The 27,398-nt window shown below is 41.2% G+C and overlaps 1 protein-coding gene across 4 annotated transcripts in view; it reads left to right on the top strand.

Moving 5' to 3' along the window:
- Nucleotides 1-237: 237 nt before the first annotated feature.
- Nucleotides 238-27,398, top strand: part of plecb (plectin b) — a 124,572-nt gene continuing 97,411 nt past the window's right edge. For 2 of the 4 annotated variants that reach the window (XM_056379776.1, XM_056379775.1), the window contains exons 1-2: nt 238-374; nt 2,989-3,188. In XM_056379776.1, the coding sequence (XP_056235751.1) occupies nt 2,999-3,188 (190 nt within the window). In that variant the 5' untranslated portion in view covers nt 238-374; nt 2,989-2,998. Of the gene's footprint in view, nt 375-2,988; nt 3,189-13,799; nt 14,016-27,398 lie in introns of those variants that run through there. The other 2 variants (XM_056379787.1, XM_056379780.1) reach the window with 2 other exon arrangements.

Raw genomic sequence — 27,398 nt, 5'->3', positions numbered from 1 at the left:
CTATGGAGTTATGAAGATTAGAAGTGGCATTTTAAAGCTTCGGGGTGTCAGTTAACGAATGAGTTCAGAGGTGTCGCCATGCAGAGAGGGATGTTGGATGAGACAGAGCGAGCAGGAAAAGAGAAACATCACAGATGACTGCGGATTCTGCACAGCGGGTCGTTTCTCCAGCCTCCTCCAGCCCTGCCTCCTGTGAAAGGAGTGGCTGTTTCTACATTACCGGCACACACATGCTATGCGTTGTCACACACGGGCTTACTGTGACTTCGTTTGTTTTGGTTGGCGATAACCTGGAAAACGCAGACTGAAACGCCGGTGCACGCATTTATGGCTGTTTGACAGGCTTTTACGCACTGATCCAACACAGCAGTAAGGTAAGACAAGGCATGATCACACTGATAATTGTGATTTTGGCTGAACCCTTCAGGAAATACCGGTAGGTTATAGTGACACAGTACAGTAGCCTAGTCGTAACTTGCCTTACTGAGTCATCCTATATGTTGTAGTGTGCATTGGGGAACAGTTTGTTGCAGGTGCCTTAGGCCAGCAGTTTGAAATTGCAGGTTCTGGAGTCCTTAAGGTTCCCAGCAAAAAACCATACATAGTTTAGTTGCACTATTGCCCTAACAAATTAGAGATTAACCTAATCTAACCATACTGTAAATGTCACCCTTATTATAATTTACAAAACACATTTTAATATATAACAACATAAATAATTTGAATCCATGAGCACTGGAGGCCCTGCAGTATTACTAATAATGAGCTCTTTAGACTTTCACATTATAAAATTTATGAGCCCATTAGTAGACTTACTTTTTTATTATAATCCAGCAGCACTGGCCATTAATTTTGTGTCATTACTGTGTTGTCTGTAGTGCAGTATAATCATAAGACACTGATGGAATATTTTTTTATAAAAAAAAAAAAAAAAAAAATCATTCTCATCCCTAAAATGAGACCAATGTATCACAGAAAAAACTTTAGAATAGGTGAAAGACACACATTCCTCGGATGATACCACCCGTGCTGTAAATATACCACTCGGCAATATTATGGAACTTTTCCTGCAAGGAGTATACTCTATGTTCCCTTACAGTATTGACAATGACAATGTTTCCTTCACCATTTACAAGTGCCATAGGTAAGCAGTGCTCCAGAAACAATATTTGCTATGTTGACATGGAAACAAATTAATGAATTAAAGCAGCTGTGATCATATTATTTGCTGTCCATCTGTGTCTGCCTGCTGTAGCCTGTTTTGTGATGACATCATGATCCTAATGCTAGGTGGTGCTGCCAAAACATTTGCATGTACAGTATGATAACAAAGGATTGAACTTTGAACTGACAACATTAAGGCATGTTACAGTAGTGTTACCACACACTGTGTCACTGCTTGCTCACAGCTCCTTGAGCAGAGGTTTATCTCACAGTGCGTTGTGTCATAGTTATAAACAGCTCCCCTCAAATATTTATGCTGACAGAACGTTAAGAGATTTGAGTCATGATATGACAGAGAGTGGCAGGAGGTGTCAGATCAGCTTGCCTTTCAGGAAACACTGCTTCACTTTTATTTGGCAGATACAGACAGTGTTTATGAGTGATGATGACTCATAGACGGAGCTCAGGTTCATTTAGTAGAGGCTGTACTTTCACTAAGCCAGTAACCATTGCCAAGTTGAGCATATTACCCCGGGCTGTGTAAGGCTTCATCTCCACACTTACTTTCACACACCTTCAAGTGTTATGTGGCTATCAGCCGCAGTTAGGTTTAATTGCAAATAGACAATTACTGTGGATTTATTTCCCCTTAGCATAGTACACAGTGTACGGCCTGGAATATTAATTAGGAATATGATAGATATGATGTCATTTGTAGCGAGTTGTGACATTTCACAGTGACACAGATTATTTCTATTTAGCTCTGTCACTATATATGGTGATGCAGCACATTACTGGTAAATATTTAACCTGAAGGCAAGGGTCAGAGGCTGAACAAATAGTCAAACTAAAATTCACAGTGAGTTTTACACCCCTAGACATTTCTACTGAGGGACAGTAATGAAGACTACAAAAGTGCCATTTTGCCTTTGGACAATCAGAATACACAATGTGGTTAATATTACCATCACATATCATTGTGATCAATGAGTGTAAGACTATATGGCTGCTGTGAAATGTCTTTATTCAGTTTACAGCTTATGCAGAGGTGACTTCAAAATTTCATGGATGCCTTGTAGGAATGTTACTCCACCCTTTTATTTTGCATGAGCAGGTAAAGTACTGTACTGTTATCATGATCACAAAGCCTCTCCCTGCAGGCAGCTCCACACACCACTGCTGATATTCTACAGAGCACATTGTGTGTCTGAGCCCTGCATTTTGCATTTTATGGCACTCTGAAATCAAGCCTTTTAGTTTTATCTTGCCACACATTTCAGTGACAGTTAAACATTACAGGAGTGAAGTCACAGCCCAGAGGAGAAAACCTGACACAACACCAGATCCCTGTTGGTTTTACTAATACATGGGTGTCTCTTTTACACCTCGGTTCTTGGCAGTTACATCAAAGAATCGGAGGTTTAGTGATTTGGTTACTTGGCCAGAAAATTTCAAGTTGTAGTGTTTATGTACTTTTGGAAACCGTGGTCACCTTGTGATCAGTTAATCTCTCTGTACCTTCTACAGTTTCATAGCCAGGCCTATAAGCACGTTGCTGCTCTCCCTCTTACAGCTTTATTTTTAACCGACATTGGATATTGAATTCTAATTCCCTTGTTTTTGTAATGATAATTAGTTTTAACTTTATACAGAAAATGTGTGTCCAGACTAATGCCACTGTAACAGAGTCAACTGGCTGAACAGGCTTGTGTTGTTCCACACAACCCTCAATATGCTTTGTGGATATGGTGTGTATTGTGGTCATGACTGCATTCATCGTCAGTTCTGCAGTTAGTCTCAAACACTTCACTGTAATCTCTCCAGTAGGTAGGTGATGGCGAGCCGTAAAGATAGACGTCGGGATCGAACCCCACTGGAGGAAAGCTATGAAGACAGGAGCAGCATCCCCAGTCCCGGGGACACCCTCCCCTGGAACCTGTCCAAACACCAGAGGGTCAAACGCTCTAAGTCGGCTTCAGGGGAGGTCCTGGATCCAGCAGAGAGGGCTGTGATTCGCATTGCAGGTAGGATCACTATCAAAACTTTGGTGTACTCATCAGATAAGTTATTAAAAGCAAAATTATTTCACACAGTTTATTCAAGAGAGGCATTTGTGCAGTTGACTTTCCTGTCTGATTAATTGTTTCTTTTGTAGAGGATTTTACACCATACTTGGGGGGGGGGGGGGGGGGGGTTTAAAACAAAACTACATGGTTTGAAACTCCGACTGCGTTTAAAGATGGCCTACAGTCAACAGGACAAATTTGCGTGTCAAAATTCACTGAAGTTGAAGTTGAAATGAAAGACTTCAACTCTGTGAGCACCATTCCATTAAAATGAAATAATTTTGCAGCAACATTTCGTCGTTTTGAATGCGAGTGTCACAAGCCCTTTAGGAGTGGCTGCAAATTCCACACATCTGTGTGGTCACAGTTACAACAGACTTGAGACTTTAAACCAAAAGAGGTCAGTGAAATATTGCTTTTCAGATTTGTGTTTATCTTGAAAGAGGGAATATTGCTCACATGGGCAGCTGGGGAATATGAGCAATAATGTAGAGTGGTATTTTGAAATGTGTTTCACACTTAGGCATAACTGTAGTAGAAAACAAAATGTTCACTGCTTTGATATAAGAAACTTCAAGAGCAGAGGAAGAAAGAAAGGGATTAAGAATGTTGACTCTAATACTTCTCTTCTGAAAAGCAATTGAAAATGCATTTAATAATTATGTCACGGCCATTGTTGTCTGTGGGAATGTCTTGTTTGCATTCTGGGTAGAGCTTTTCAGACAACATCACATCAGTTGGTGGAGAGCTCAATTTGAGACACTGACCACTGAACAGGTCACAGTAATACTAGTTCGTCTATGTTTTTTGGTGCACGTGTGCTTCTTGGTGTCTTGAAATAGCAGTGAATTTTGTGGACTTAAAAAATTATGACATCATGTAAAAGAGACAACTACTTTGTCTGGTAGTGGGAGGGGTTGAGAACATGATTCCCGTTAGTGGTATGATGGGATGTTCTTCTCTGCTGCAGCTCCACCATGCATTTTAAGCTGCCTTGACCTGCATGATGCAGCTTTAACAGTCAGGTCCCTCAGGAACAATTAACCTTGTAAATGATAGTGTAAGTGAAAAAAGGAGACTAAACTGTTTCATTTTGTACATACAGCTGTAAGGTAATTCTTTCCTCTTGCAGACTGATGATAGGCTTTGCCGGTTGAACAGGATATACACTTCATCCATTCAGAATCCATTCCAAGGAAAGTAGCAAGAGACTAGTTTTCCAAATGCGAGGTGTGGTTCGCTTTGCTCAAACAATAGGCTGGGATCCCGTCCAGTTCAACTGTCGGGATGCTGGAAGCACATTATTTATTTACACCATGGTTTGGCAGTGCCATCTCTGTGACATGCTGATTGCCTGAGGCCAAGCGTTAGATACATTTACACAGTTCATGGCCAGAGAAGGCCTCGTGTAAAACCAACATATGAATCAAAGAGGTAGATTAACAGTCATAATCATCGTATGTGTAATTATCAGTACCACCTCTATCACATGACTTGACTTGTATCAATATTGTACGGGTCATTTGATATCCTTATTGTGTTTGATTGTGAGGTGAATTTAAAATGGTGTTCCCATAGTCACTGTAAGAAAGGCAGGACAACCCCACATCTGCACTGATATGATGGCAGTAAAACCTGTTTATTTGTGTGACTTCTTTGTCATTGTAGCACAGAAATAACAATACAATACTCCCCTTTTATGTTTTAATGTGCTTATTTTCAATGTGCCAGTTTTAGCCTCAGTTAGTCTTTGATCAGGTTTGTTTTGGAGTGCCGTGCTCCTGCTGGGCAAAGAGGAAGTCTGAAAAACTTTAGCACCTACAATAGGCCTGCGTCCACATCCTCTTCCTCTATCCATCAGAAGGCCAGGTCAGGCTGTGTCAGCACCCATGGGTGAGGCTGAGCTTTTGTTGTCGGCTCTGCTGACTGACTAACTGGCTGCTGCAGAATCCCTGACTGTATATAGATGAGCATGTGCTGGAGGGGTATCAGAACTGGACTAAACACAATTCTTGTTAGCCACTTACAGTGTGGCTGAGGGAGGTCTGATGTCTGGTTGTGTCTACAGGAAGAGAGACTCCTACAGGGAGACTCCTACAAGCTTTGAATTGATGAAACATTTAGAAAACTAACCGGATAAGTAATTAAAAAAAAAAAAAAGCAAAGTAGAAATTAGGCTGTATCTTGTTCTTCTTTGTAACTGATGTTTTGGAGATGCAAGATGTAGATAGATGCAGATTGAAGGCACTAAAAGACTGATTTCTCATTTGTTCAATGCATTAAGGAGTTTGGTTTTTTTAACCATGGTAACAGCATGGAAATGTTGTCCGGTCCAACATTTTGGTCCAGTCTGAAATATTTGAACAACTATTGGGTAAAGACATTCCTGTTCCCCACAAGATTAATTGTAATCAGTTTGATGAGCCCTTAACTTTTAATCCGGCGCCAACAACATGTCAAACATTGTATTCGTCCAATACTTTGGTTGACCACCACATACTTGCAAAACTATTTCCCATGAGGCTCAGTTGTACTTCATGTATGTATGCTAACATGAAAAATGAAAACGGTGACCACAGTAAACATTCTAAACATCAGCATGTGTTTGTCAGTATGTTAGCATGCTATGTGTTAGCATTTGCTCAAAGCATCACTGTGCCTAAATACAAGTTGAGCCCCTCGTGTGGCTGTAAACTTTCAGTCTTGTTTGTGTTTGTGTGGCTGTGTTGATTTTCTAGCTGGGGTAACACTTGACAGTTAATGGAGATGCAAAACCACCATATAAGATGCATAGCATAGTGTAGCATGGCAAACATACCTTCTGTAAATAAGGACATGACCTTGTCATTATTAGCATCTTGATGTTCCTATTTAGACTTTAATGTAGCCTCACAGAGTCACTAGCATGGCTGCAGACTCGTATACTCATCATTTTTAAACTGAAGTTGCAAAAATTAGCATTTATTTGAAATATTTCCCCATATGTATGTATTTAACTCTGTTACTCTCTGTACTGGCTGAGCTGTGCGATGTGTCTGTGGTTGTGGCAGTCATGCGATCTCAGGCTGAACATGTTCTTTTTTATGTCTCGTCAGTCATCTTTGAAGACTACTCTCAACTTTGCAGATCTCTAAATTAGTTATTAAATTACATGTATCTTTATAATTACCAATTAGAGCAGCTTAGACGCTGTTGTAATCACCTATGGGAATAGACCCTGAAAAATTAGATTGAGAGCTTATTAAGACCTGGTGTTAAGTGAAGGCTTCAATAAAATACCATTGGATCTTATTACCAGTGGCATTAGCAGGTTGTGAATAGGAAAGAGAAGACTCCGTTGGGATTAAGACGTGAACTTAACAGGATGGTTCTATCTAGAGATGTACTGTAACTATAATAAAAGTCTCTTTACTGAGACATCTTAAGGCTATAAAGATGATGTACACCAGTGTACACTCATTCACGAACCGGTGAATGATTGAGTCAAAAGCTCTCTAGTCAGTCAGCTGTCAGACTGGCCAAGGAGAGGATTTACTGTCCACTGTATGACTGTGCATGGGGTCAGTACAGGTGCAAAGGAAGAGGTCAGAGGTCATCCCTGATCCCTGGTCAGAGGAATGTACAAGTCCTTAGTGCTCTCATGAGACCGGTTCTCAAGGACTGACTCTGTGCTCCTGCAACATAACTCAGTATAAGGTCAGACACTCCACCCTGCCACCATGTGGTTGACTATTTGACCTTCACTGTTGGGAGAAAGTATCATCAATGTGAGAAGAGTCACAACACCCGTTTTACAAAATCCTAGCTGAGTGAGCTGCTAGAGACACACACACACACATACATACACACACCCTCATCAAGTTATTGTGACACATACATTCTGTCAACTCCAATGTTAGTTTGAGAGCCTCCTCCTTCCAGTATCAAGTTACTCATTGACTGATGCTTGCCTGTATTGTGGTAATGTCATTTAAACATGACCTCATTGAAAAGTTTACCTTTGAAGGCATAAGATGATGCGTTTAGTGTACATTATATATACTGTATATATTAGATAGAAAAATAAGAACACTTACTGTACATCGTCCTCCTCGTGATTATCATATGTAAGATGTATTAATGGTGGACCTCATTATCTTCTACTGAGAGTCACACATTGTGAAGTACTAAACAGCAGCAAATGAATCCATGCTCACAGTCAAATGTCTTAAAAATCACATTATTAGTTATACTGATACTAATAACAGCCACGCTGCACTTTGTTATTTGATTTTGAATTCACAAGTTTTTTGAGATGTTAACACAAATGAAATGCTGCAGTTCTGTTACACACTGTGAATGTTGGAGCATAATTTAGCCAGAATTCTTTCCAAATTTATTAAAAATCAAAAACTGAAATCTCTCGCAATTACTACAAATGTGGTGGTATGGTTTCGCTTCATCAGTACAGGTTATTGAGAGTAGACTGATGGGTGTAAAATGGTAGTTTTATTGTTTTACAATGAAATCTACAACACAATACACAAGCGATAGTGTCTGAATATTTTCTGAAGCTGCTGTATATTGAAAGGACTTGGAAAGAAAATATTTCAATGAGAGTTTGCTTGTAATTCTAATGGAATTATAGTTTGCATAATACACAGTTTATTACATCCGCATCCAATAAGAAAACAGGTTGCAGGGGATTGTTTCATCATCATCATCAAGCATAACAATTTTAAAGGCGGTTGTGACTAATAGTAAAATCTTATTATAAAATTATGCCTTTTGGATTAGTGTTGTAATAATTTAAATAAATCATGTTTCCTGAATTTTTTTGTGTTAAACGTTGACTACGCTCACAGTCACAGTGTGTTTCAGTGTTGACTTGAAAATCCAAACTGCTTTGAAAACTGCAAACATCCCTGCAGAGTACTCCTCAATTATTTATTATTGGAGAGGCTATGATCTGATACTGAGCTATCACCTCACACAGTCTCTCTCTCTCTCTCTCTCTCTCTCATTCGCACGCGCACACACACACACAGACACACACACACAGACACACACACACACACACACACACACACACATACACATGCACACACACTGTGGTGTAAGCAGTTGAGATTTACTGAGGAAATGATTAGTGTAGATGAACAGAGCCCTAAGTATCTCAGCAGCAGCACTGTAGGTGGTTTTTTATAGGCTGAATGGGAAATATGTGAGTCATACATTGTCTATACCCTCAGGCAGTGTTAATAGTTAGAGCTGTGAACTGACCACTGAAGAGATGCCCCTTTGCAAGTGTAAATCTCCAACCAGACAAACACACTTCACTTTCACAGACAGTTACTGAGCAGACACAGATTGTCTTTTGTCATTGGACAGCTTTCATAATGGTGTAATAAAAAGCACATTTCATGGAGGCATTGAGCTGAATACATTGCCTTTTTATTATATTCTGCCTCGCAGTTTTGGACTGTTGAAGTGATTCACTTATGAAAAGCTCTTTGTGTTTCTAATCATATTCCTCAGGGTTTGAGAAATGTCTGGTGTAATGTAAATGCTAGGATAGTGACTGGGTGTTCTCTCTCAATTCTAGCCTCCGCCTATTTTTGCATCTCAGCTGCAGTTTTATTTAGAAGCACTACAATAGATTATTAAATGTCATCTTATCATCATCTGTCAGCGCTCCTTCAGATGTCAATAACCTATTTGCCCAGCAGGTGGCGCTTTATAATAAGAAGATTGGTGAGCTGAAAGTGCTGGTTCTGGAGTCATCATGGCTTCTGGAAAATGTGTCTCATTTCCCACACCCGTCTTAGATAGCGCTGCATACATAGTGTATTCCTTGTGCCCATGGCGATACAGGGCTCTGCCTTATTTCAGTAGACAATAAGTTTTCACGCTCATTGAGCCAGCCTGTCGGACAGATTATCTCTATTTCTGCCATTTTTTACAGATGTGACCTTTATGCCTCTCCCCATTACACACTGCTCCAGGGAAGGCATGCTGAACACTGCACCATCAGTTTGAAATTCTGTAAATGAGCCATAACAAAACATGTGATGTGAGTGGACAAGCAATAGCAGAATAACTGGCCACTAACTGTGCATCACATATGTTTCTGTTGTTGATATCCAGAAGAGGGAGCCAGGCCTGTTTTTCAAATTTTTTTTATGCTTGTCTATTGCCCATGATTTAACTGTTATTACAGCAACATTGCACCATGATTGCAACAGGGTGTAATACCTGTCAGTCTGCCCCAGCCCTGGCTAATAAACTCCCAGATGATGATACACTGACAGAGGTTGTGTCAGGGGAAAGGAGGAAATGAGGTGACGAACTTCACTTATGTCTTTTTTATGCAGAAACACTAAACATACAACCAACGGATCTGCAGGGCTGACAGAGAAGATAACATGCCACCTGCTTTTTTTACTGTATGTGAACTGTGGTCGTGTACAAATCGCATTCTTTAACATGAACGTTAACTGTATGTGTGCTTTAGAGGAGGAGGAGGAGTTTCTGGAATTGCCTCTGCAGTGCTATTGATCATGTCTGTGTGCTACTGACAATGAAACATTGATTTGATTCCAATAAATCTATTTGGGATCAAGGAGTGTGTTAAGTGGAAATACAAGGAAGAAAAGAAACACAGTGAGATTTCTTTCACTTTCAAACCATGTCTCTACCGACAAAATAATTTCCATCCCATCAAAATCCAGCAGAGGATGAGTCCTGCTTAAGTTAGAGCCGGCGATAAATTCTCCCCATCATAGCAGCTGTCACACTGTTGGTGAGAGGTTTGTCATCTTCTACAGCCAGACTATCAGTCTAGCTGTTGGCCAGTATTAAACTCCTGTGTGTATGTGTGTGTGTGTGTGTGTGTGTGTGTACATTCTAGTGTGTGCGTGTGTACTTTTGTGTACACAAGATTTTGTTTTTTCCCCCTTGGTTTTTTCTATCAGCGGTGAGCTGAGCTTCAGTAATCCCCTTGACGATTCAATATAAAAGATGTCTTGTGATTTGTGAGGAGTGGCATGACATTCTCAGAACAGAGTGGTGTGAAAAACATTAATGATGGGAATGGTTGTCCCCACTAGAATATCAAGAAAACATACCTGGAGGAAACAGAGAGATGTACTGTGTACTGGCAAGCTGTATAGCTTTTTCAACCAAATGTTTTTTGTCTTCCAAGTGCAAGGAAAGAAATGTTAGACAATCCATGCAGAATTACATCATCCCAATTAATTGCATGATCCTTATAGGTGGGTATACTGGACAAGCAAGACTTTATAAAAAGTAAATATAAAGTTAACCAGTTAGTTGTTTCTACAGACTATATTTAATGTGTCATGTATAGGATGCAGAGGACACATTAAGTTTCACAGCTTTGTTTGTTGGGTTCCATTCATCCCCTGAGACCATTCACAGACAAAGTATCATACGAAGTGCAAATGCACACACAAACAATGTGTATACTTGAGACGAGAGTTCACATACACACAATATAAAGCAGTTATCGCATTGGAACATGCACCCGCACTTTTCGTCCTTCTGATGTAGAAAGCTTATGTGTGTGTAGGCTAAAAAAAAATGTGTGCAGAGTCATGAGCCGCTACAGGCACCTGTTGAGGATCTGGGAAAGCTACGTACACACATACACCATACACACAAATCCACACACACACACACACACACACACACATGTCCACATACTTTCATTCCTTCTTTCCTCAGCTTTTATCTGACTCATTCAGATCATGAGATCACACGCCTTTTAAAGTCGCAGCTTAACTAAATAAACAGATGTCACAAAGCCAGGTATGGTTGTCCAGCTGTTAAGGCGTGGACAGAAATCTAGTACGATCTACTAAGTTCCCAGTGAGAGATTTACTTTAAATATCTTCTTAAGTGTCACCACTATGTGTTTGTGTGTGTGTGCATGTGTGGGATGACGTTGTGAGATCCTGTGTCAGTGAGTGTTAAGAGTGGGTGATGTGTTAAACGTTCGCTCTTAAACATTTCACTTAGCTTCCACTCTTAACTCCCATACGTTAACCAGCAGTATAACACTGATGTCACAGTACCACTTAACCTGGACACACCTGGATGCTGGCCTCTCTTTATAGGTCCGTGCAGTTTTATCTATCACAATCCAAAGTGAACATGCTGATATCATTTTTCTGTTGTGCCTCTCCCTATTTCGAGGGATACGTCAACAGTTAGCTGTTCAGTGCTGCCTCAGGAGGAGTTTATGTTGACTGCATATTTATCCATTTACGTTCTCTGGGCTTTTAAAGCACACTTACTTGTGCAGCTCTCCACTCTATCTTTGTTTATAAAATGTTGGTCTTTTGGGAACCACTTGTCTACACTGTTTTGTGGTGGACATACATGCACGTCTTCATACAGAATTTTGTGAAAACATAGGCACATATGCTCATTAAAATGCAGGTATATATCTATATAATATGATCTGAAATACTACTATATTTCCACATGTAACAATTCATATTTAAAGGACCCTGAATTTTTTTCCTTCTTAGGTTTCAGATTATCTCATTATATACAGTACAATGTAACTTTGGGTAAAGGCAAGATAGCTATGAATATAACTGCCATATATTTGCAATCTAATTGAGATAGGAACGCTTGAAAACACGTATTACAATTGTCTCTGTGCTTTGCTATTAAGAAACCATGCCCTACATAAAGAGTGTGCCTATCTCTAGTTGTAAGATTTCCTCCTGGAGTGAGAGTAAAGATATAGACACACACTTCTGCAGCAGCAGCAACAGCAGAGTTTGGAGAGGACTTATCGTGTTTCCTCTCAGGAAAGTGTCCTGGCTGATGTCAGTTCGGCCTTTGCCAAAGAAATGTCTGATAGTACGGCTGAGCTGCAGGGATTTTCCTTTTTCCTACATGAGATCCATGTTATTGTGCTATAACCGACTCCTACACAAACCAGCAAGGAAATAGTGCAGGGGTGATATATCCATTAGAGCACTGTCATTGTCCTCATCATTTTTTTCAGACATGCCATCATAAAAATCCTCAACAAGACATCATTTTTAGATTGCAACACAGTGACGCAGCCTGGATCCACTGATAACAGTATGCACTAACTCACTGTGCCAACATAATGTTTTTAGTCATCAACTTGGCATCTGTTGAATATTCAGGGGCTGCCCCAACACTTTATGTTCCCAGTGGATGTCAAGGGCATATTGACACCGCAACCTCCTTTGAATGTATTTTATTGCACTACAGGCATCAGCTTTCTTAGTGAGGGGCCCAAACATAAAAGCTAGCAGCTGGAGTGTGTTACCGCGGCACAAACAGGGTGGACATCTTTGTTATGAGATTACCTCCTGTAGCAACTGGCTGCTTCCTTGTGTGATTAAATTAAGACATTATAGAACAATAACTTAAAAAGCTTCAGCATCTTTGAAATAATAAGGAATGAATTTTATTTTGAGAGTCGTGAAGGTTCGGCAGCTTCTTTAGTGACATTAATTTGATAGAAACAGAAGGATGTCTGTGTAGCATGTGGAAATAGCGTATATGGAAATTTTCAGAATTATATTAAGAAATGAAGCAACTTGTTTAGAGATACATTTGTATGTGGATCTCACTTTAAATATCCCAAACTTTTTATCACAGGCCACCCTTGTTGCACAGAGCCCTATGTGTTAATGAACCATGGGAACTGGGACATGCAAAATTGCACCCTTCTTGTAGTTGTACTTGTTTGGATTTGTTCTGTTAATTTATTTATCAATTTGAAAGGATTTGCTCATCAATATTTATTCCACTATACAGTATGACCCGTGGGGGCTGTGCAGATTGGCATTTTTCAGCTTTAGCTAGCTAACATGTCACAAGGCATTCCAGTGTCATTTGCTACTTCTGTACTCTGATGCAACTGTGAGGTTTCCTTCTTGGGATATGGAACACATTACTTTTGCGATTTCTGCAGTTGAAGGCACAAAAACAACTCGTCATTCATCTCACAAGGTCTCAGTCGTTCTGGATACTTGCTACTTGGCTACTTGCATTTGTGGATACTGAGCTGTTATTAGTACTTGCAAGTCATTGTAAGGCTCCATAATTGACTTGAGAGTTTTATGTACAGTAGATGTATGATGTGATGTCGATATAACAAACACAATGTGGGATGTTTTATGTATTTTATGAGGTTACACACAAGACACTAAGAAACACTAAGAAAAATGTATCTGTGCTTCAGTTGTCTTACAATCTACTTGCCATCCATCACAGACTAATTCAGCTGAAATGTTTCCAGAGATCCGTATGCTGCTGCTGCTCTGCTCTCCTCGCTGCTGAGCTTGTGCTTGGCAAGCAGCACACTCTGAGCGTGTGCCTGCTGGTCCAGTCTGTGTATCTTTAAGAGGAGGAGCCTGACATTTATATTAGTATTTCTGAGCCAGGCTATGGGAGGGTATGGAAGAGAGGAGGGGGAGAGCAGGGGGGGGGGGGGGGGGGGGGGGTGTGGCGCGGGGCTGTGGAATGAAGTTGGGAGCTGTGGAGGGTTCACACACAGCTGAGAGAGCAGACAGAGGACAGCGCAGGCTGCCTCACACACATCCAAACACACAGAGGAAAACGCTGACCTAAAAGGAAGGAGGAAGAAGCTGAAAGGAGGAGGAGGAGGAGAACAAGAAGAAGAGGGTGACAGCGCCGACATGGCCATGTACGAACCCGCCTACCTGCCTCCGAACGCCGAGGAGCAGGACTTCATCCAGGCTTATGAAAACGTCAGAGAGAAGTATAAAGGTGGGCGCCTGCACTCACATTATAGTGATGACAGCCACAGTACGGCAGGACATGTGATGATGGAAGAGGTTTCTCTGCATGAGAGTTTGTTTCTTATTCATTTGTCTATTTTTGGTTTTATTGACTCTGCACAGGTGCAAACATGTGACTGTTTGCATATGCACCTTCCTTTGCCTTTCATCATGCCGGCTGGTGTGTGTGTGTGTGTGTGTGTGTGTGTGTGTGTGTGTGTGTGTGTGTGCGGAACAGCAGCAGCCTCGCACGCTGCATCTCTTGACTGCTGAGTGTTTTATTGATTGACGCACATGTTCGCTGTCAGTCTTCCACGCTGCCTGTCTGAGTGTGTGTCGCGAGAGTCCGGTGGATTTACAAGAGTGCTTCACTTTGACTACGTGACCGTAGCAACAAACCCCATTCGGCTGACCTCTGACCTCAATGAGACTATGAGAGGGGCTTAGTTCAAGTCTGAGCGCTCTGCTGATTGTTATCCTGTGTCCAGTCACAACAGAGGACATTAACAGGTGCTGCTGAGCAACAGTGAATTTCATTAATGCCCCGCAGGGAGTTCATGCTTTTTTTTCTCAAATTTTCATCTAATTTTATCCCTTCATCCCTTTATCTCCTCAAGTGTGCAGCTCAGCATGCCTTCGCCGGATTATCTTACATAGTTTTCCTTTTTTTGGAAATCTTCATGTGCTACGGAAATGAATCAGAGAAAGATGGAGATGTGAAGGATGAAACTGAGCTGGTTCCAGCAGGTGAAGAGAAAATCCACTTTCAAACAAAGTCAATCCATCCCAACATATCTTTCTGCCCACTTTGGCTTTTCACTTTCTTCATGTCAGCAGCGTCCTCCAGATGCTTTCATTTCAAACTTTTGCTTAGGTTTCATCCCTGTCCAAGTCTTATATGTTGATTTTCTTTCACTTTTCCTTCCACTAGATGTTTTTTTTTTTTTGTTTTTTTTTTCTGCTGCATCTGTTCCGTTCCAGCAGATCATCAGGAAGAGGGAGAGTTCCTCTATAAATATTGCCCCAGTTTTCTTTTTTTTTCTTCTACTTTTTTCTCTCTTTTTGTGAGAATCTGGCAACTGGGCTTTTGCTGAATCACAGTCGCTTATTTTCTGCATATCAGCATGTCTGCAGGTTTTCTGCCGTCATTGGGTCTATTTGTGTGGACATCTCAAGTCTTGTTTTAAAATGCTGATTTGCATTTCAGTTTTAACACCTGTAAACCGTTTGTATATTGATTTTAGACATCTGTATAATTACTGCAAACAAACAGAGCTACTGCCAAATACAATGCAGTGGCAGCTTTTTCTGGCCTTTTCATTGTTTTGATTTAGGTTGGAAATGGAGCTGTGTACTGTACTGACTTCCAACACGTATTCAGAAGAATAGTGAATAGTGAACATGCCAGAGAGGAGTAGACATCACCAGTAGTGTCACATTTCATTTCATAGCAACATCAGAATGCATTTGCTGTACATGTACGTGGTTCTGTCTGTGAGTGTGTGTGTGTTTAGTGCTGTTTTTGTACCAGGAGGTAATGGGAAGCAGGAGCTGGCTCTGTGGCAGGTGTTTATTTTCCAGACGTTCCTCTGTGTTACTTCCTCAACAGCGTCTGTGCTCCTCTGAGTTCCCGCTCTCCTTATTAAGGCACACTGATGACACAGCCAATGAGAGAGCTGTCTGACCTCATCACGTTCCGCCTCTGCAGTATCCCACTAAATCGCGACACATAAGATGAGCTACGTTTCTGTGGAGCATGGGGAAGCTGCAGGAAGCTGTAAACCCATGAACCTTGTTCTTAAAGTGAAGGACTCGGTGTACATCATAATAGTCTGTAGGCAGTTCGGTTGTATAGGTTGTTTGTATGTTGATGTAGCTGCAGATGTTTTATAATGGAAAGTATTTGGTTTGTAAACATTCTCAAGACACCCAGAAGTATGAATGTCTCTGTGTTGCTAGATACTCATCTTTATCCTTGCAGAATAGCTGCCCTAAATACACGTCCTTGCCCATATTCTCCATGCACTGACCTGGTTTTATCCTGAAAAACAGACCAAGGCTTTTTCCCTCTAACAGTTTTGATGCAATATTTGCCTTTTTAAAGAACAACAGACTGCATCAGAAGACATGTTAAAATGTCTGACAGCATGAGGACTGGAGTGAACACTCATTCGGACGCCAGCACCTGTGATGATATTATGTAAAACCTTTACTGGACGTTAGAAAGCTGCCTCACGGTATCTTCAACATGCTGCCATACAAAGAAATCATTTGCTTGTGTTATCACTGATGCCTTCTAGATACAGAAGACAACTTTCAGTTGTGGAGCTTTGCCTATCTGGGTGCTGGCAGCATATTTTAACTTGACTGCTTCACTCTATGTGGCATCAGTTTGTGTGGTTATCTTTATTTCTATGTACTGAGAAGTTGAAGGTAATTGAAAGTGGTGTGGCTGTAGGGGTGGCATTGCCAATCTATGGGTCCAACACTTTGGCCCAGACTGAAATATCTCAGCAGCTGTTTGATGGATGAAATTTTGTACAGATGTTCATGGTCACCAGAGGATGAATCCATCTGACTTTGGTGACTTTTGTGAGGTTAACATTCATGTTTTGAATACTTTGACAATAATTTTATGGTTTTCCGTTAAATTTGGTGCTCACATTTATGTGATGTAATCTTTTCCCCTGAGTTTTCATCCAGTGCCATTGTCAGGTCAAAATTTTGCTTGTTCTTTTTTATTTTGTCATTTGTGCTAAACTAAGATGGCAACATTAGTAAACATTATGTTTGCTAAACATCACCGTGCTTTCATGGTGATCATGTTAGAATGCTGATGTTAGCATTATCTCAAACCACAGCTGCGAGTACAGCTTCACTGAGCTGCTAGCATGGGTTAGCCAGCGTAGCATAAATTCCACTTCTTTCATCAGCTTTGAAGGCTTTAGCTGTGTTTGTGGTAGAAATTATTTTTCATCTGATAGCAGACATCAGTGAAAAGGCAAGAAGCTTTTAATCCTCTCTGGTCTTATTTGTGTCTCCAGATTAAAGTAGTAATCATTTCTTAATGGTAAAATATTAAAAACAATTTCAAGATTTAAAAAACAACAAAAATTAGAACATAAATATGTTGGATCTGATATCAAGAATATTTTTCAAATGGGTTCAAATATAATTATAGTCAATAAGTCAGTCTGCTCTTTCTAATGTTACTCACTGCTGTGTCATTGCCTACTCTAAATTGTAGTCGGCTGAATGGTAAAGACCTGGCTGTCTTCCCACTTTCCTCTAATGCAATTTGTGCTAGCAGCTGATGCCGATGTTGCTGGGCCGCCAAAGCGGGGGATTGCCCTGTTCATGTAGGATGGACTGCTGAGGGTGCACAGCCACGGCTGGCATCCATTTTTCTCCTCAGTGTGTCCTGCAAGACCCTGTCCTATACCCCGCAGGGCTTAAAATAACCCCTAAATTTAGCAGTGGCCATGTTCAGTCAGGTCAATTAAACTGTTATTTTTGGCAGGCTTGATTGTCTGCATAGAGTAATTTAAATTCCAGCTTCTATTCAGCTGAAACATTCATACATTTGTGAATTATTAAGCAAAGTCTAGCTTTGATGTGCGTAGAAGAAACTGCAGTGTCTGACGAGAGTATATAAACCATGACGATCGATCTTTATTTCTTTCATATAAGTTAAAGTGAATGAAGGCTTCTGTTGTCACCATACCTTTTAGCTCAGTACAGACATAGAGTGTAGCTATCTTTATGAATGACTGTAGTGGCTTCTATTTACAGTGTGTGTCATTGTGTGAGGTCAGAAGTGGTGTGGGAAGTGCTTTGTCACACACATTTGTGAATGAATGAAGTCTTTAAAAAGCCGAGAGGCATATTTAAGACCAACTGTTGGGTGTGTGTGTCTGTTTAAAGCCGCTAAGTATAAGTTGCCCAGCAGGATGGGTTTTCCCATCACACATGCACTGAACTGTGACTGGTCAGAAGTTGGATCTGATAACAGTGAGGTCTTTTCATTTCATGTGCTGCTGCTATGAAAAATGATCAGTGAAGTTATGTTAGCTTCCCGAGCTGTGGCGGATATCTAAGAATTGTGGATCACGTCTTTATTTTCCATCTTAAACATCTTTTCCAGTGTATTTCTGAGTCTTAAGATGGATGGCTGCCACAGCTTGAGAAGTGTTAATAAAGCCGTCAGCATGGACAGTTGGTGTTGGAGTGCCCTTGAGAAAAGCACTTAAACTGTAATGAATAGATGTGGATGCACTTGCTGTGTGTTGTTGTATAAGGCCTAGGAATTTCACTTACAAAAAGAGAGATGTCGTCTTGTCAAACACACGCCAATGCCCGTCTTTTCTTCCTGCACACAGTTATGTGGCTCTTACTATTCATGTTAAAAAACATTCTATAAAGGGACACATGCAATTATCTAGCTTGCCTTTGTTAAAGTTATCATTTTTTCAGCAGAAATCACAAAAAGTGACACATCAACTTCTGCTGTATTGATTTTCTACTCTTTTCTATTCTTTGGCAGAATCCCTTTCATTACATGGCCGAGAGACTGATATATATAGTTATCTCTGCCTCTTCTACGGTGGATGTGCATCTGTACTAACTGTCAGGTGTCAGGTGAAGTCCCTGTTGGATTAGTTTTTTCTCGCTGCAAGAAGCTAAACTAGACTGAGAGACTACAGCCATGGTAGCAGCTCTGTGAGGCTATACCCAACATGCTAACATGCTCCCAATGCTGCAATTCCAACCATTAGTTTAGCATGCAAAAATTTGTTAAGTAGTGCTGAACATGGTAAGTTCAGCTAACGCCATTCATTTTATGGTACTTGAGAATAAACCAAAGTATGTTACAAATCATTCAGTAGTTATAGAGATATTTAAATTTGACTGACGGACAGATCAACCTACGCACGAAGCCTAAGAACAAAATGTGTCACCTACTGCACATGACACAGCTTTACGAAACTGAACTTGTAAATATGATGATGGTTATACATGTCTAGTAATATCAGTGAAACTCGTGCAGTTTATTTTCCCACTCCCAGCGCAATGAGCAGTCTGGCCACTACTACTACAAACACAAAGTACTGAATTCATATTGAGGTCAGCCATACACAGACGTCAGTGCCAGGTAAAACGCTCATGGAAAGTAGGCCGTTGGTCGAAAAAGCTGTGGATTTGGTGTGTGTGTGTGTGTATGAGTATGTACAGTTGCATGACATTTTAGGAGATTTCCCCTGATTGCAGTGCAGCCAAACATCGCCCTTTTTTTTTTTTCGAGCTGAAGCTGACAGTTGCCCACCATGCGAACCAAAAAGGAAAATCTCTGTAATGGAACTTCTGTGTTACTCTAAAATGAAGCATCACATTAAATCCATGCTGGGTGTGTCCCTGTGTAGCATGTGTGTGGCTCAGAAAGTGCTTAGCTTTGTCGCTTTAGCCATGCTGCTGCGCTGTGAGAGTTGTCAGATTTGTGCCGGCCAACAAGACTGTGTCTTTTTTTTTTTTTCTTGTTGTTGTTTTTTCTTTTTTTGGTCATTTTACTTTTTCATGTTGTGTCAGCATCCTGCTGCCTGGGATAGATCAGCAGTGACACACAGCTCAGCAGCTCAGGTCAGAGGTTACTCTGGGGCAGGGCTTGGTAAACTCGACTGCTGGGATTCCTTTAGGGCCTTTTAAGGGAGAGAGAGAGAAAGTCTGGCGGGATGTTCCTCCAATCTGTCGGCCTTCCTGTCAAACACTTAACGATTTTGCACAACAGAAGCTGCTGTTTTTTTTATGCCTGAATCTCTGGTGTTTTATGACTGTTGGTGTGTGAGCGGGGGAGTGTGAGAGAGAGCCTGAAGAGGGATGAATAAAAGGAAGGAATGCATAACATTTACTTGAGACAAGGAGTGAGGTTGGATGCTGAGGTGATAAATACATTAAGGAAACAACTCTCCCATTCACTTGAAAGGTAAAGTGGTCTCTGGACTTTTGGACATACTGAGATATGTTCAATTTGATTTAATTCTACTGACTCCCAAGGGAAAATTTGTTTCCTGGGGAATTAGGAGACGTTTTTCTGACTGGAGGAATAATTAATAAGGGTAATCCCCTTTTTCATGCAATTTCGGTCAAACTTTCGTAGTTTTGGAAGTCACTTTTGCAGGTAATATTAACATTGCACTCACCATGTTAATTGCTGAAATCTTGGAATGCAGAACAATAGCTAAAAAGCAGTGATGAGTGAGGAGAGGCAAAAAGCATGAGCATGAAGGTTTTAAACAAACCCCTTGGCTAACTGGAAGGCTAACAATAAAAATATTACCTAAACTATCTCTTGTAAACATCCTTTCCAGACCTACAGACAGGCTACATCCAAAAGGGAAAAGCAAAATAAAGTGTCTTAGTAAGGTGCTGGGCAACCACATGCTGCCAGAACAGCTTCAGCGCTCCTTGGCATTGATCCTAAGTCTCTGAACTCTGCTGGAGAGATGAACACCATTCTTCCAAAAGATATTCCCTCATTTGGTGTTTTTATGATGATGATGGAGAGCAAAATCCCCCATAGGTTTTCAACTGGGTTGAGATCAGGTGACTGTGAAGGCCACAGCATATGATTCACATTATTTTCATCCTCATCAAACCATCAGTGACCCCTCCCTCCCTATGGATGAGGCGTTGTCATCCTGTTTCTTCTCTCATTTCTCAGGTTTTTCCTTTAATTTGTGACTCGTCTGTATATCTTGATAACTGGAAACACTGCTGTGCCTTACACAGCGTAAAAGGATGTACAACACATAGCATATGTGTTTTTGTACATGAGATTCACCTTCACCTTCGACCTCCCTGAGCTAATATGATGCCAGTGTATGAAGATGTCACACAGGCTCGGTTAAATCCTTTTAAATGCCACCTTTCAAAGTCGTGCTCCAGCCTGAATGTATGACAGTGCTGAGTCAGACAGATGTGTATCTGCTGTCTCCCTGCGTAATGCTGCACAGCAGTCCTGTTGGTGCTAGATAATGATGTCCGCTGACTGTTCTTCTGATCCTATTTAATCTGACATCTTGTTTGCATTCAAACTGCAGAATAACCGCTTAACTAACCGACTGAGTGGCAGCCGTCAGTCCGAGCGTCACCTCCGTGGCATCACAAGGCAGCACCACAACTTTTAGTCTGCAGCCTGCCAGTGTTGGAGCCTCACTGCTGCTCTTTTCGCACAAACCGGTGTGTTGTGCTGTTTAAGCATTTAGAGTGGTTCTCCCTGATTTTTACAAGAACTGAAACACATGGCTTTGTGGCTCGAGAGGGAAAAAAAGAGAGGGTGGAAAACACATTTGTGTGGAAAATACTGAGGTACCCAGGTGTTAGAACCTGGGTAGTTTCTGACACAAAGACTCTCTGTGTGTCTCTTTTGCTGCTTTGTGCTGTAATTGTTGCTTCAAGGCTCCAATCAGCTATGAAAAAGTTAACAGGGGAAACAAAAACAACCTGACTTAGCACAGTGTCACACACACACACACACACACACACACACACACACACACACACACACACACACACACACACACACACGTGCATACCATAGCTGCAACATTCTACTTTGAAAAGGTCTCTTAAAACCTAGAGGAGGCACCACCTCCAAAGCAGCGAGAACATTACCTCCCCCTCATTTCCCAACCCTCTGCTCAAAAATGATCTTTACGTTTCTGAGTGTGTGTGTGTGCGTGCGTGCATGTATGAGGGAACCGGATAGAAATGGTCACACAAAATAGACCATTAGTTACCAGTTCCCTGGTTCAAGGAATCTGATGTTTTTTTTTTTTACATATAGTACATTTATCTTAAATCATTCTCGGGTCTGGAAATTGAAGTACTGGAGTATCTCAAACACCGTCTCAGACACTGCAGGTGTTAATTTCTTCACACAATGACAGGTGCTACTGCCCCTGCAGAGTTTTGGAATTCGGAAATTGAAAAGACATGTTTGATCTCAAACAAGAGCTGTTTTGCCAACCTTATCTTTATTCAAGTGCGCAAATTGACCTTGAATTTAATTCCATTCCTTATTTTAGATACGTTGATGCAGAGTAAAGCATGTCAGCTACATTTTTTTTTTTTTTTACAGAGTGCCCTGAATCCGCCGTGCCACTGTAAACACAGGCCAGTTTTCATAGACAGTTTGAAAGAAAGCAGACAAATAAGGACAAGATTTGGTGAAAGCTGACAGTGTGTGAGCTGATTGACATACTCTTTACAGTAATTGAAGTGCCATCTGTTCCAGTGTGACTGGAATAAACAGAAATCTGTGTGTCCTTTGTGAAGGGGCGCTCTGTTGAGGGAAGACAAGAACTTTTTGATAGCCGGAGTAATTTTATTCACATTGAACACCGTCCAGATTCTTCTGGGAGCCAGAGCAAGTGGGAACATTTCCCGCCTTACTGCCAATAGGACTTAAATAGACTTTAGGGTTATTATATTGAAAGTGAGTAATAGTGGAAATACCCCTTCGCACATGATCTGACGTGCGGTGTATTAGCAGGTAATGATGGAGGGAGGCGTGCATTTATGAGCGCGTGTGTCTATTTCTCAGCCAGCGCAGTCATTTCCTGACATTGAAAGGCAATGAGTTTATTGCTGGTCAGTGGTATTCAGGGCAACTGGAGCCGGCCGGTGTGACAGCCACCACACGGGCCAGGAATGTCACAGCAGGTCACCCCACACAGCTGACAGCGGGGGGAATGCGCCCCACATGCGCACACACACACACACACACTCGCACACGCAATCACACTGACATTCTACATTATAATTCTCACTCCTCTTTCCACATGAGCACACACACACACACACACACACACACACTGTCAGGGACTACAAAGATGCCACAAAAAATAACTTCTTTGTTGGCAGATCACCTCATCATCTCTTTTGGTCTGAGATGCCAAAGGCGGATGAGTAGAGCCTGTTAGCAGCTCCAAATACCTTCCAGAGTCATATTCTCCTGAGCTTTGACAGAAAGATGTGGTTAGTTAAAAATTGCCCTAAATGGTGTGGCAGACTGGTTTCACCAAAAAGGGTTACACGAGCTGGTGTTACATAAAAGGGAGGATTTGTTTCATAGATAAGAAAGCTTCTGAGATGATAGACTGCTGTAAAACCAAACAGGGCCTCTCGTGTGTTCGTGTGGCCGTTGGTCTCTGAGGGGTGTGGCCCCCTCTCCCTCTGACCACAGGTCAAACAACAACCCTGGAAAAAAAAAAAAAAAAAAAAGACTGCCTGTTGCTTTTTCTTATCTCAAAGTTCAAATCACTGCTAATTCTGGCCTTCCTGTGGTGCTGTAGCTGACAGCAGTTGAACCTCTATTGTGGCTGCAGTTGCTCTCCAGCAGCTTCTAATCTGGACAAGGTTGTGTTGGAAATGTTTGAAAAGTGCATTCGGGGGGGAACAGGTCCTGTGTGTAATATTTTACATTTCTCTCATGAGGTTGTTACAGCTGTTATCACAGCTCAGGCAGGACTCTGCTTGATGTGTAGCAGAACAGTGAGAGCTCACATGGGGAGCTGGAATGCTCAAACCTCCGGTACATCATTCATCTCTGGCCTTTACATTCATACCACGAATTCACAGCTGAAGGCCAGGACTAATGGTCATGAATATGATATGACAGTACGTTTACTCACTCTGTTGGGCTGTATGCTTTGCGTAACGTCGTGCAATGTTGCACCACTGAACTATTATAAAATGACTGTACAGTGCGTCACATTTAGGACAATGAGAGTTTCTAAGAACCATGAGTTTACAGAGTGCATCGTGGGAAAGCAAGAAATACACAGAATTCACAAAGCCTAAAGGCTAATTTCACTACACAGGACACTGACGCGGCAAATGCGGGTAAAAAACTATCAAACTTAGTCTTGAGTCCAAACACTTTCAGAATCAGTCTCCTCTGTCATGACTAGTGCTTTCAGATAAAGAAAAATACATTGGAATTAAGACAAATTCTTTAAATTAATTCATTCTTTTGAATTTGCAGTGCCTTTGAGTGCAGTGAGTTACAGGCTAATGTCAAGACAGTTGCATTAAAACTTTCTCATATATGGAAGTGTTACCTTCTCTAGTCATGAATCTAACCTGAAAGTCAGAAGACCCCCATGCCTGCTGAATTGTGCTCCTGGTGATTTCAATCTGAAATGTAGGTAGGTTGTAACTAGATGGATTTCATGTGTCTTACAGGAGGCTGCTAGAGAAGTAGAGAGATACAGAAACATACACGTTGGTGTCAACTTCTAGACCCTTCTGGAAAGGTGTGTGGAAGAATTGAACTATATCAGACATTTAGGGCAGAAGTCTCACAGCCTATCCTGGGAGCAGAGCATTGCCCAGTAGCCAGAGTGGCGCCTCCAGCAGAAACTCCCTGTCATGCATAACGGAGACAGAAAAAGATGATGAGGCACTCAGAGAGTGTGGGAGAGAGACAAGACAGGAAGTAGAGAGATAGGGTGCTGAAATGAAACTGAGTAAGAGGTTGTAAGCAGAAATTAAGAGGAAGAAAAAGCAGAGCATGAAGGAGAGGAGGGGCACAGTTGTTCTCTCACCTAGCGTTGATCAGGTGTGTGGTTGGTTGGTTTAGATGAAGGGACGTGTGTAAGCTGAGAAGGGAGGCCTGTTGTCAGGGTGGGCCTCAGGACTCCTGCTGGGGAGGTTTTATGTTGACCACCAAGTCTGTCTCTGCTGATTCAATGGCACGATATTTAGACACAGTAACCATCATGCTCATATACATACACAGGTTACAGAATGTATATACTAGAGCTGAAACAATTAGTCAATTAATCCATTAGGACATTAACTGAAAATGAATCGATGTTGATGATCAATTAATAATTGAAGTAATTTTCCAAAGTAAAATTCACCGGCTCCAGTTTCTCAAGTTTGACTATTGTCTGGTTTTTCAGTTTTCTATGATAGAATTAAACTGAATTAGAGCTGCAACCAACGATTTCTTTTGCTGTTATGCTGCTTGAAGAGTAAATTCATCATTTCATCAATGAAATACCAAAGAATCCTTGAGGGTTGAGAAGCTGGATTCAGCATGTTCCGCATTTTTGCTTGAAGTATGACTGAAACTATTAATTGATCATCAAAATAGATGGAGATTAAATTTCTTGTTTAGACGGTTTAGGCCTTAACAGTTTTGGACTTTTGGTCAGACAAAACGATACATTTGAGGGTCTAAATTAAGCAATTAATCGAGAAAATATTCGCTAGATTAATCGACAATGTAAATCAGTAGTTGCAGCTGTGTGCACCCTTTGGTTAAACTCACATAGTAATGCTTTGTCAATGATCAGGTGATATTTCCATTATTTAAAGGTTAAAAAGTGTAAATATTTAAAGATTTAATAAATTATGTAATATATTTATGTAAGAATATGTAATATGGTAAAATTGACAAAAACAAAGACCTGAATTAATTTCAAAACAGCATTTAGAGTTTTCTAACACACCGCTAATAAAACTGTAAATTATTGAGAGCATCCATTCATGTCCGATGTTAGGAGTTCCAATTCATCCTTTGACTCACTTTCACGTTTACCAGAGGTATCATCATAGTGAAGGATTAAATGAGGAATCAGTCGCACACACTGCAGTGAGTTTGCGCATGAGGCTCCTCTCACTTGACAAAGTCATGACAAGTTTCAGTGTCTGCCTCTCGGCTAATTGTGACTCCTCTTTGTTTTGCCTACAACAGTAAACTTAGCAGCAGTGGCGTGCTGTACCAGTAAAATCCGACCAGTATGAATGGTGATGACAGCCCACAACACACGCACACACAACCACATACTGCCAGCTCCATGTACTTTCCCCTAAAGCCCATGAGAGGCATCGCTTGGCACAGCTAGTGTTTCCAGCCTGTTGTTAGCATCCAGATTACAGCTCCCTGGCGGTTTCTTCCTCTCCCTTTTGAAGCACCGCAGACTTAGTGAATATCTGATGAAAGGAAGTTGTTCCATTTTCCATCCATTAAGTATGCATATTACTAAGTACATTATCCTTAATTAATGATTTTCTTATCTCTACTCTGGTCTTCTATTTGAATAAACATTTAGAACATTTAGTTTTCATGTATTGTTCATGATCTTTCTTCACTGTAAATTCTGGCACTGAAAGAATCATAATATGTAGCTTGCTGTCAAGTCTTCTTACTTTAACTTATGCTGGCTAAGCACAGCCCCTAGTGGATCACTGTCCTCATAACAACAGACCTGACGAAAAAAAAAAAAAAAGCAGAGGAATGGACTTTTAAGGAAATCCTTAAGGCATGAAAAGCTTTGAACTGATTTCCAGGACAGTAGCTGAAATAGATGATGATTATGTTCCATTTCATATTGGATATATTTGAGGTTAGGTTGTGAATCCTAAGATCATCTTTTAATCAAGGCGTGGATTAGCCTCTTCTCTCTCAGTAGCTGATAGCTGAGTCTAAATAAAGCCAAAATGACAGCATCTCTCCAGTGATGGTCTTGGTCCAGCTCCAACCGAGTTAAAGCCAGTGAGTCAGAGAGTGGGCGGGCGGAGGGGGGGTCCTTTGGGACCCCAGCTTGCTCCCGGTCCACTGCAGAAAGTTTTTCATTGAAATCACGCCTTCTTCTTCTCCCTTCTGCAAATAGGATATGACTGGGAGCAGAACCTTCCACTGTCCACCTCGCTGTTAGTAATTCATCCAAATCTCAAAACAGGAGGCTCTTTATAGGGAGCGACCTCACACAACTCGAAGGCCCCCATGGGACCTGGTTTTAGGTCTTGAAGGGTGGAGTGTAGGAGGAAACCGGGAAGGGTAATTTGCTCCATGCCTTGTTTTTTAGCCGTGTCTCAATTCCCAGAATTCCTCATCACGTCTTGCGTATATCAGTATGGGAGTTTGTAACAGCTGTATGTTATTTGCCTGCTGTCATCATGGAGAGCAAAAAAAAGTCTCTTTATTTTTCAGCTTTGTATACACGCAACACATGGAGCTGTAAAACCCAACAGAGAAATGATCCTTCAATAAACAACGTGATGGTTTTAAGCTCAAACGATGTAAATTTGAGATTGAGCTGTGGACTCCCTGACACTAATCTCTCTCCCTCTGCCTGCAGTACTTCTTCCCCTTCACAATACGCCACATCCCTGACTGACACGCTATGATCTGTTGTATTCAGTCCATTGGCTTAACTATTTTATCGCTGGCTCACACAGTCAGTGTCTCTCTCGGTGGGGAGGCTGCTCTCCTGCTGACTTGCTGCCCCAGGCTCTAAGCTGGTACATTGGGCCGGAGATTTGAGTGGCTGGGTGACCTCAGACAGAAGGAATGTTTTGTCTG

Source organism: Seriola aureovittata, chromosome 7, assembly GCF_021018895.1.
Source record: "Seriola aureovittata isolate HTS-2021-v1 ecotype China chromosome 7, ASM2101889v1, whole genome shotgun sequence".
Lineage (NCBI taxonomy): Eukaryota > Metazoa > Chordata > Actinopteri > Carangiformes > Carangidae > Seriola > Seriola aureovittata.
This window is presented reverse-complemented; position numbering and strand designations above follow the sequence as displayed.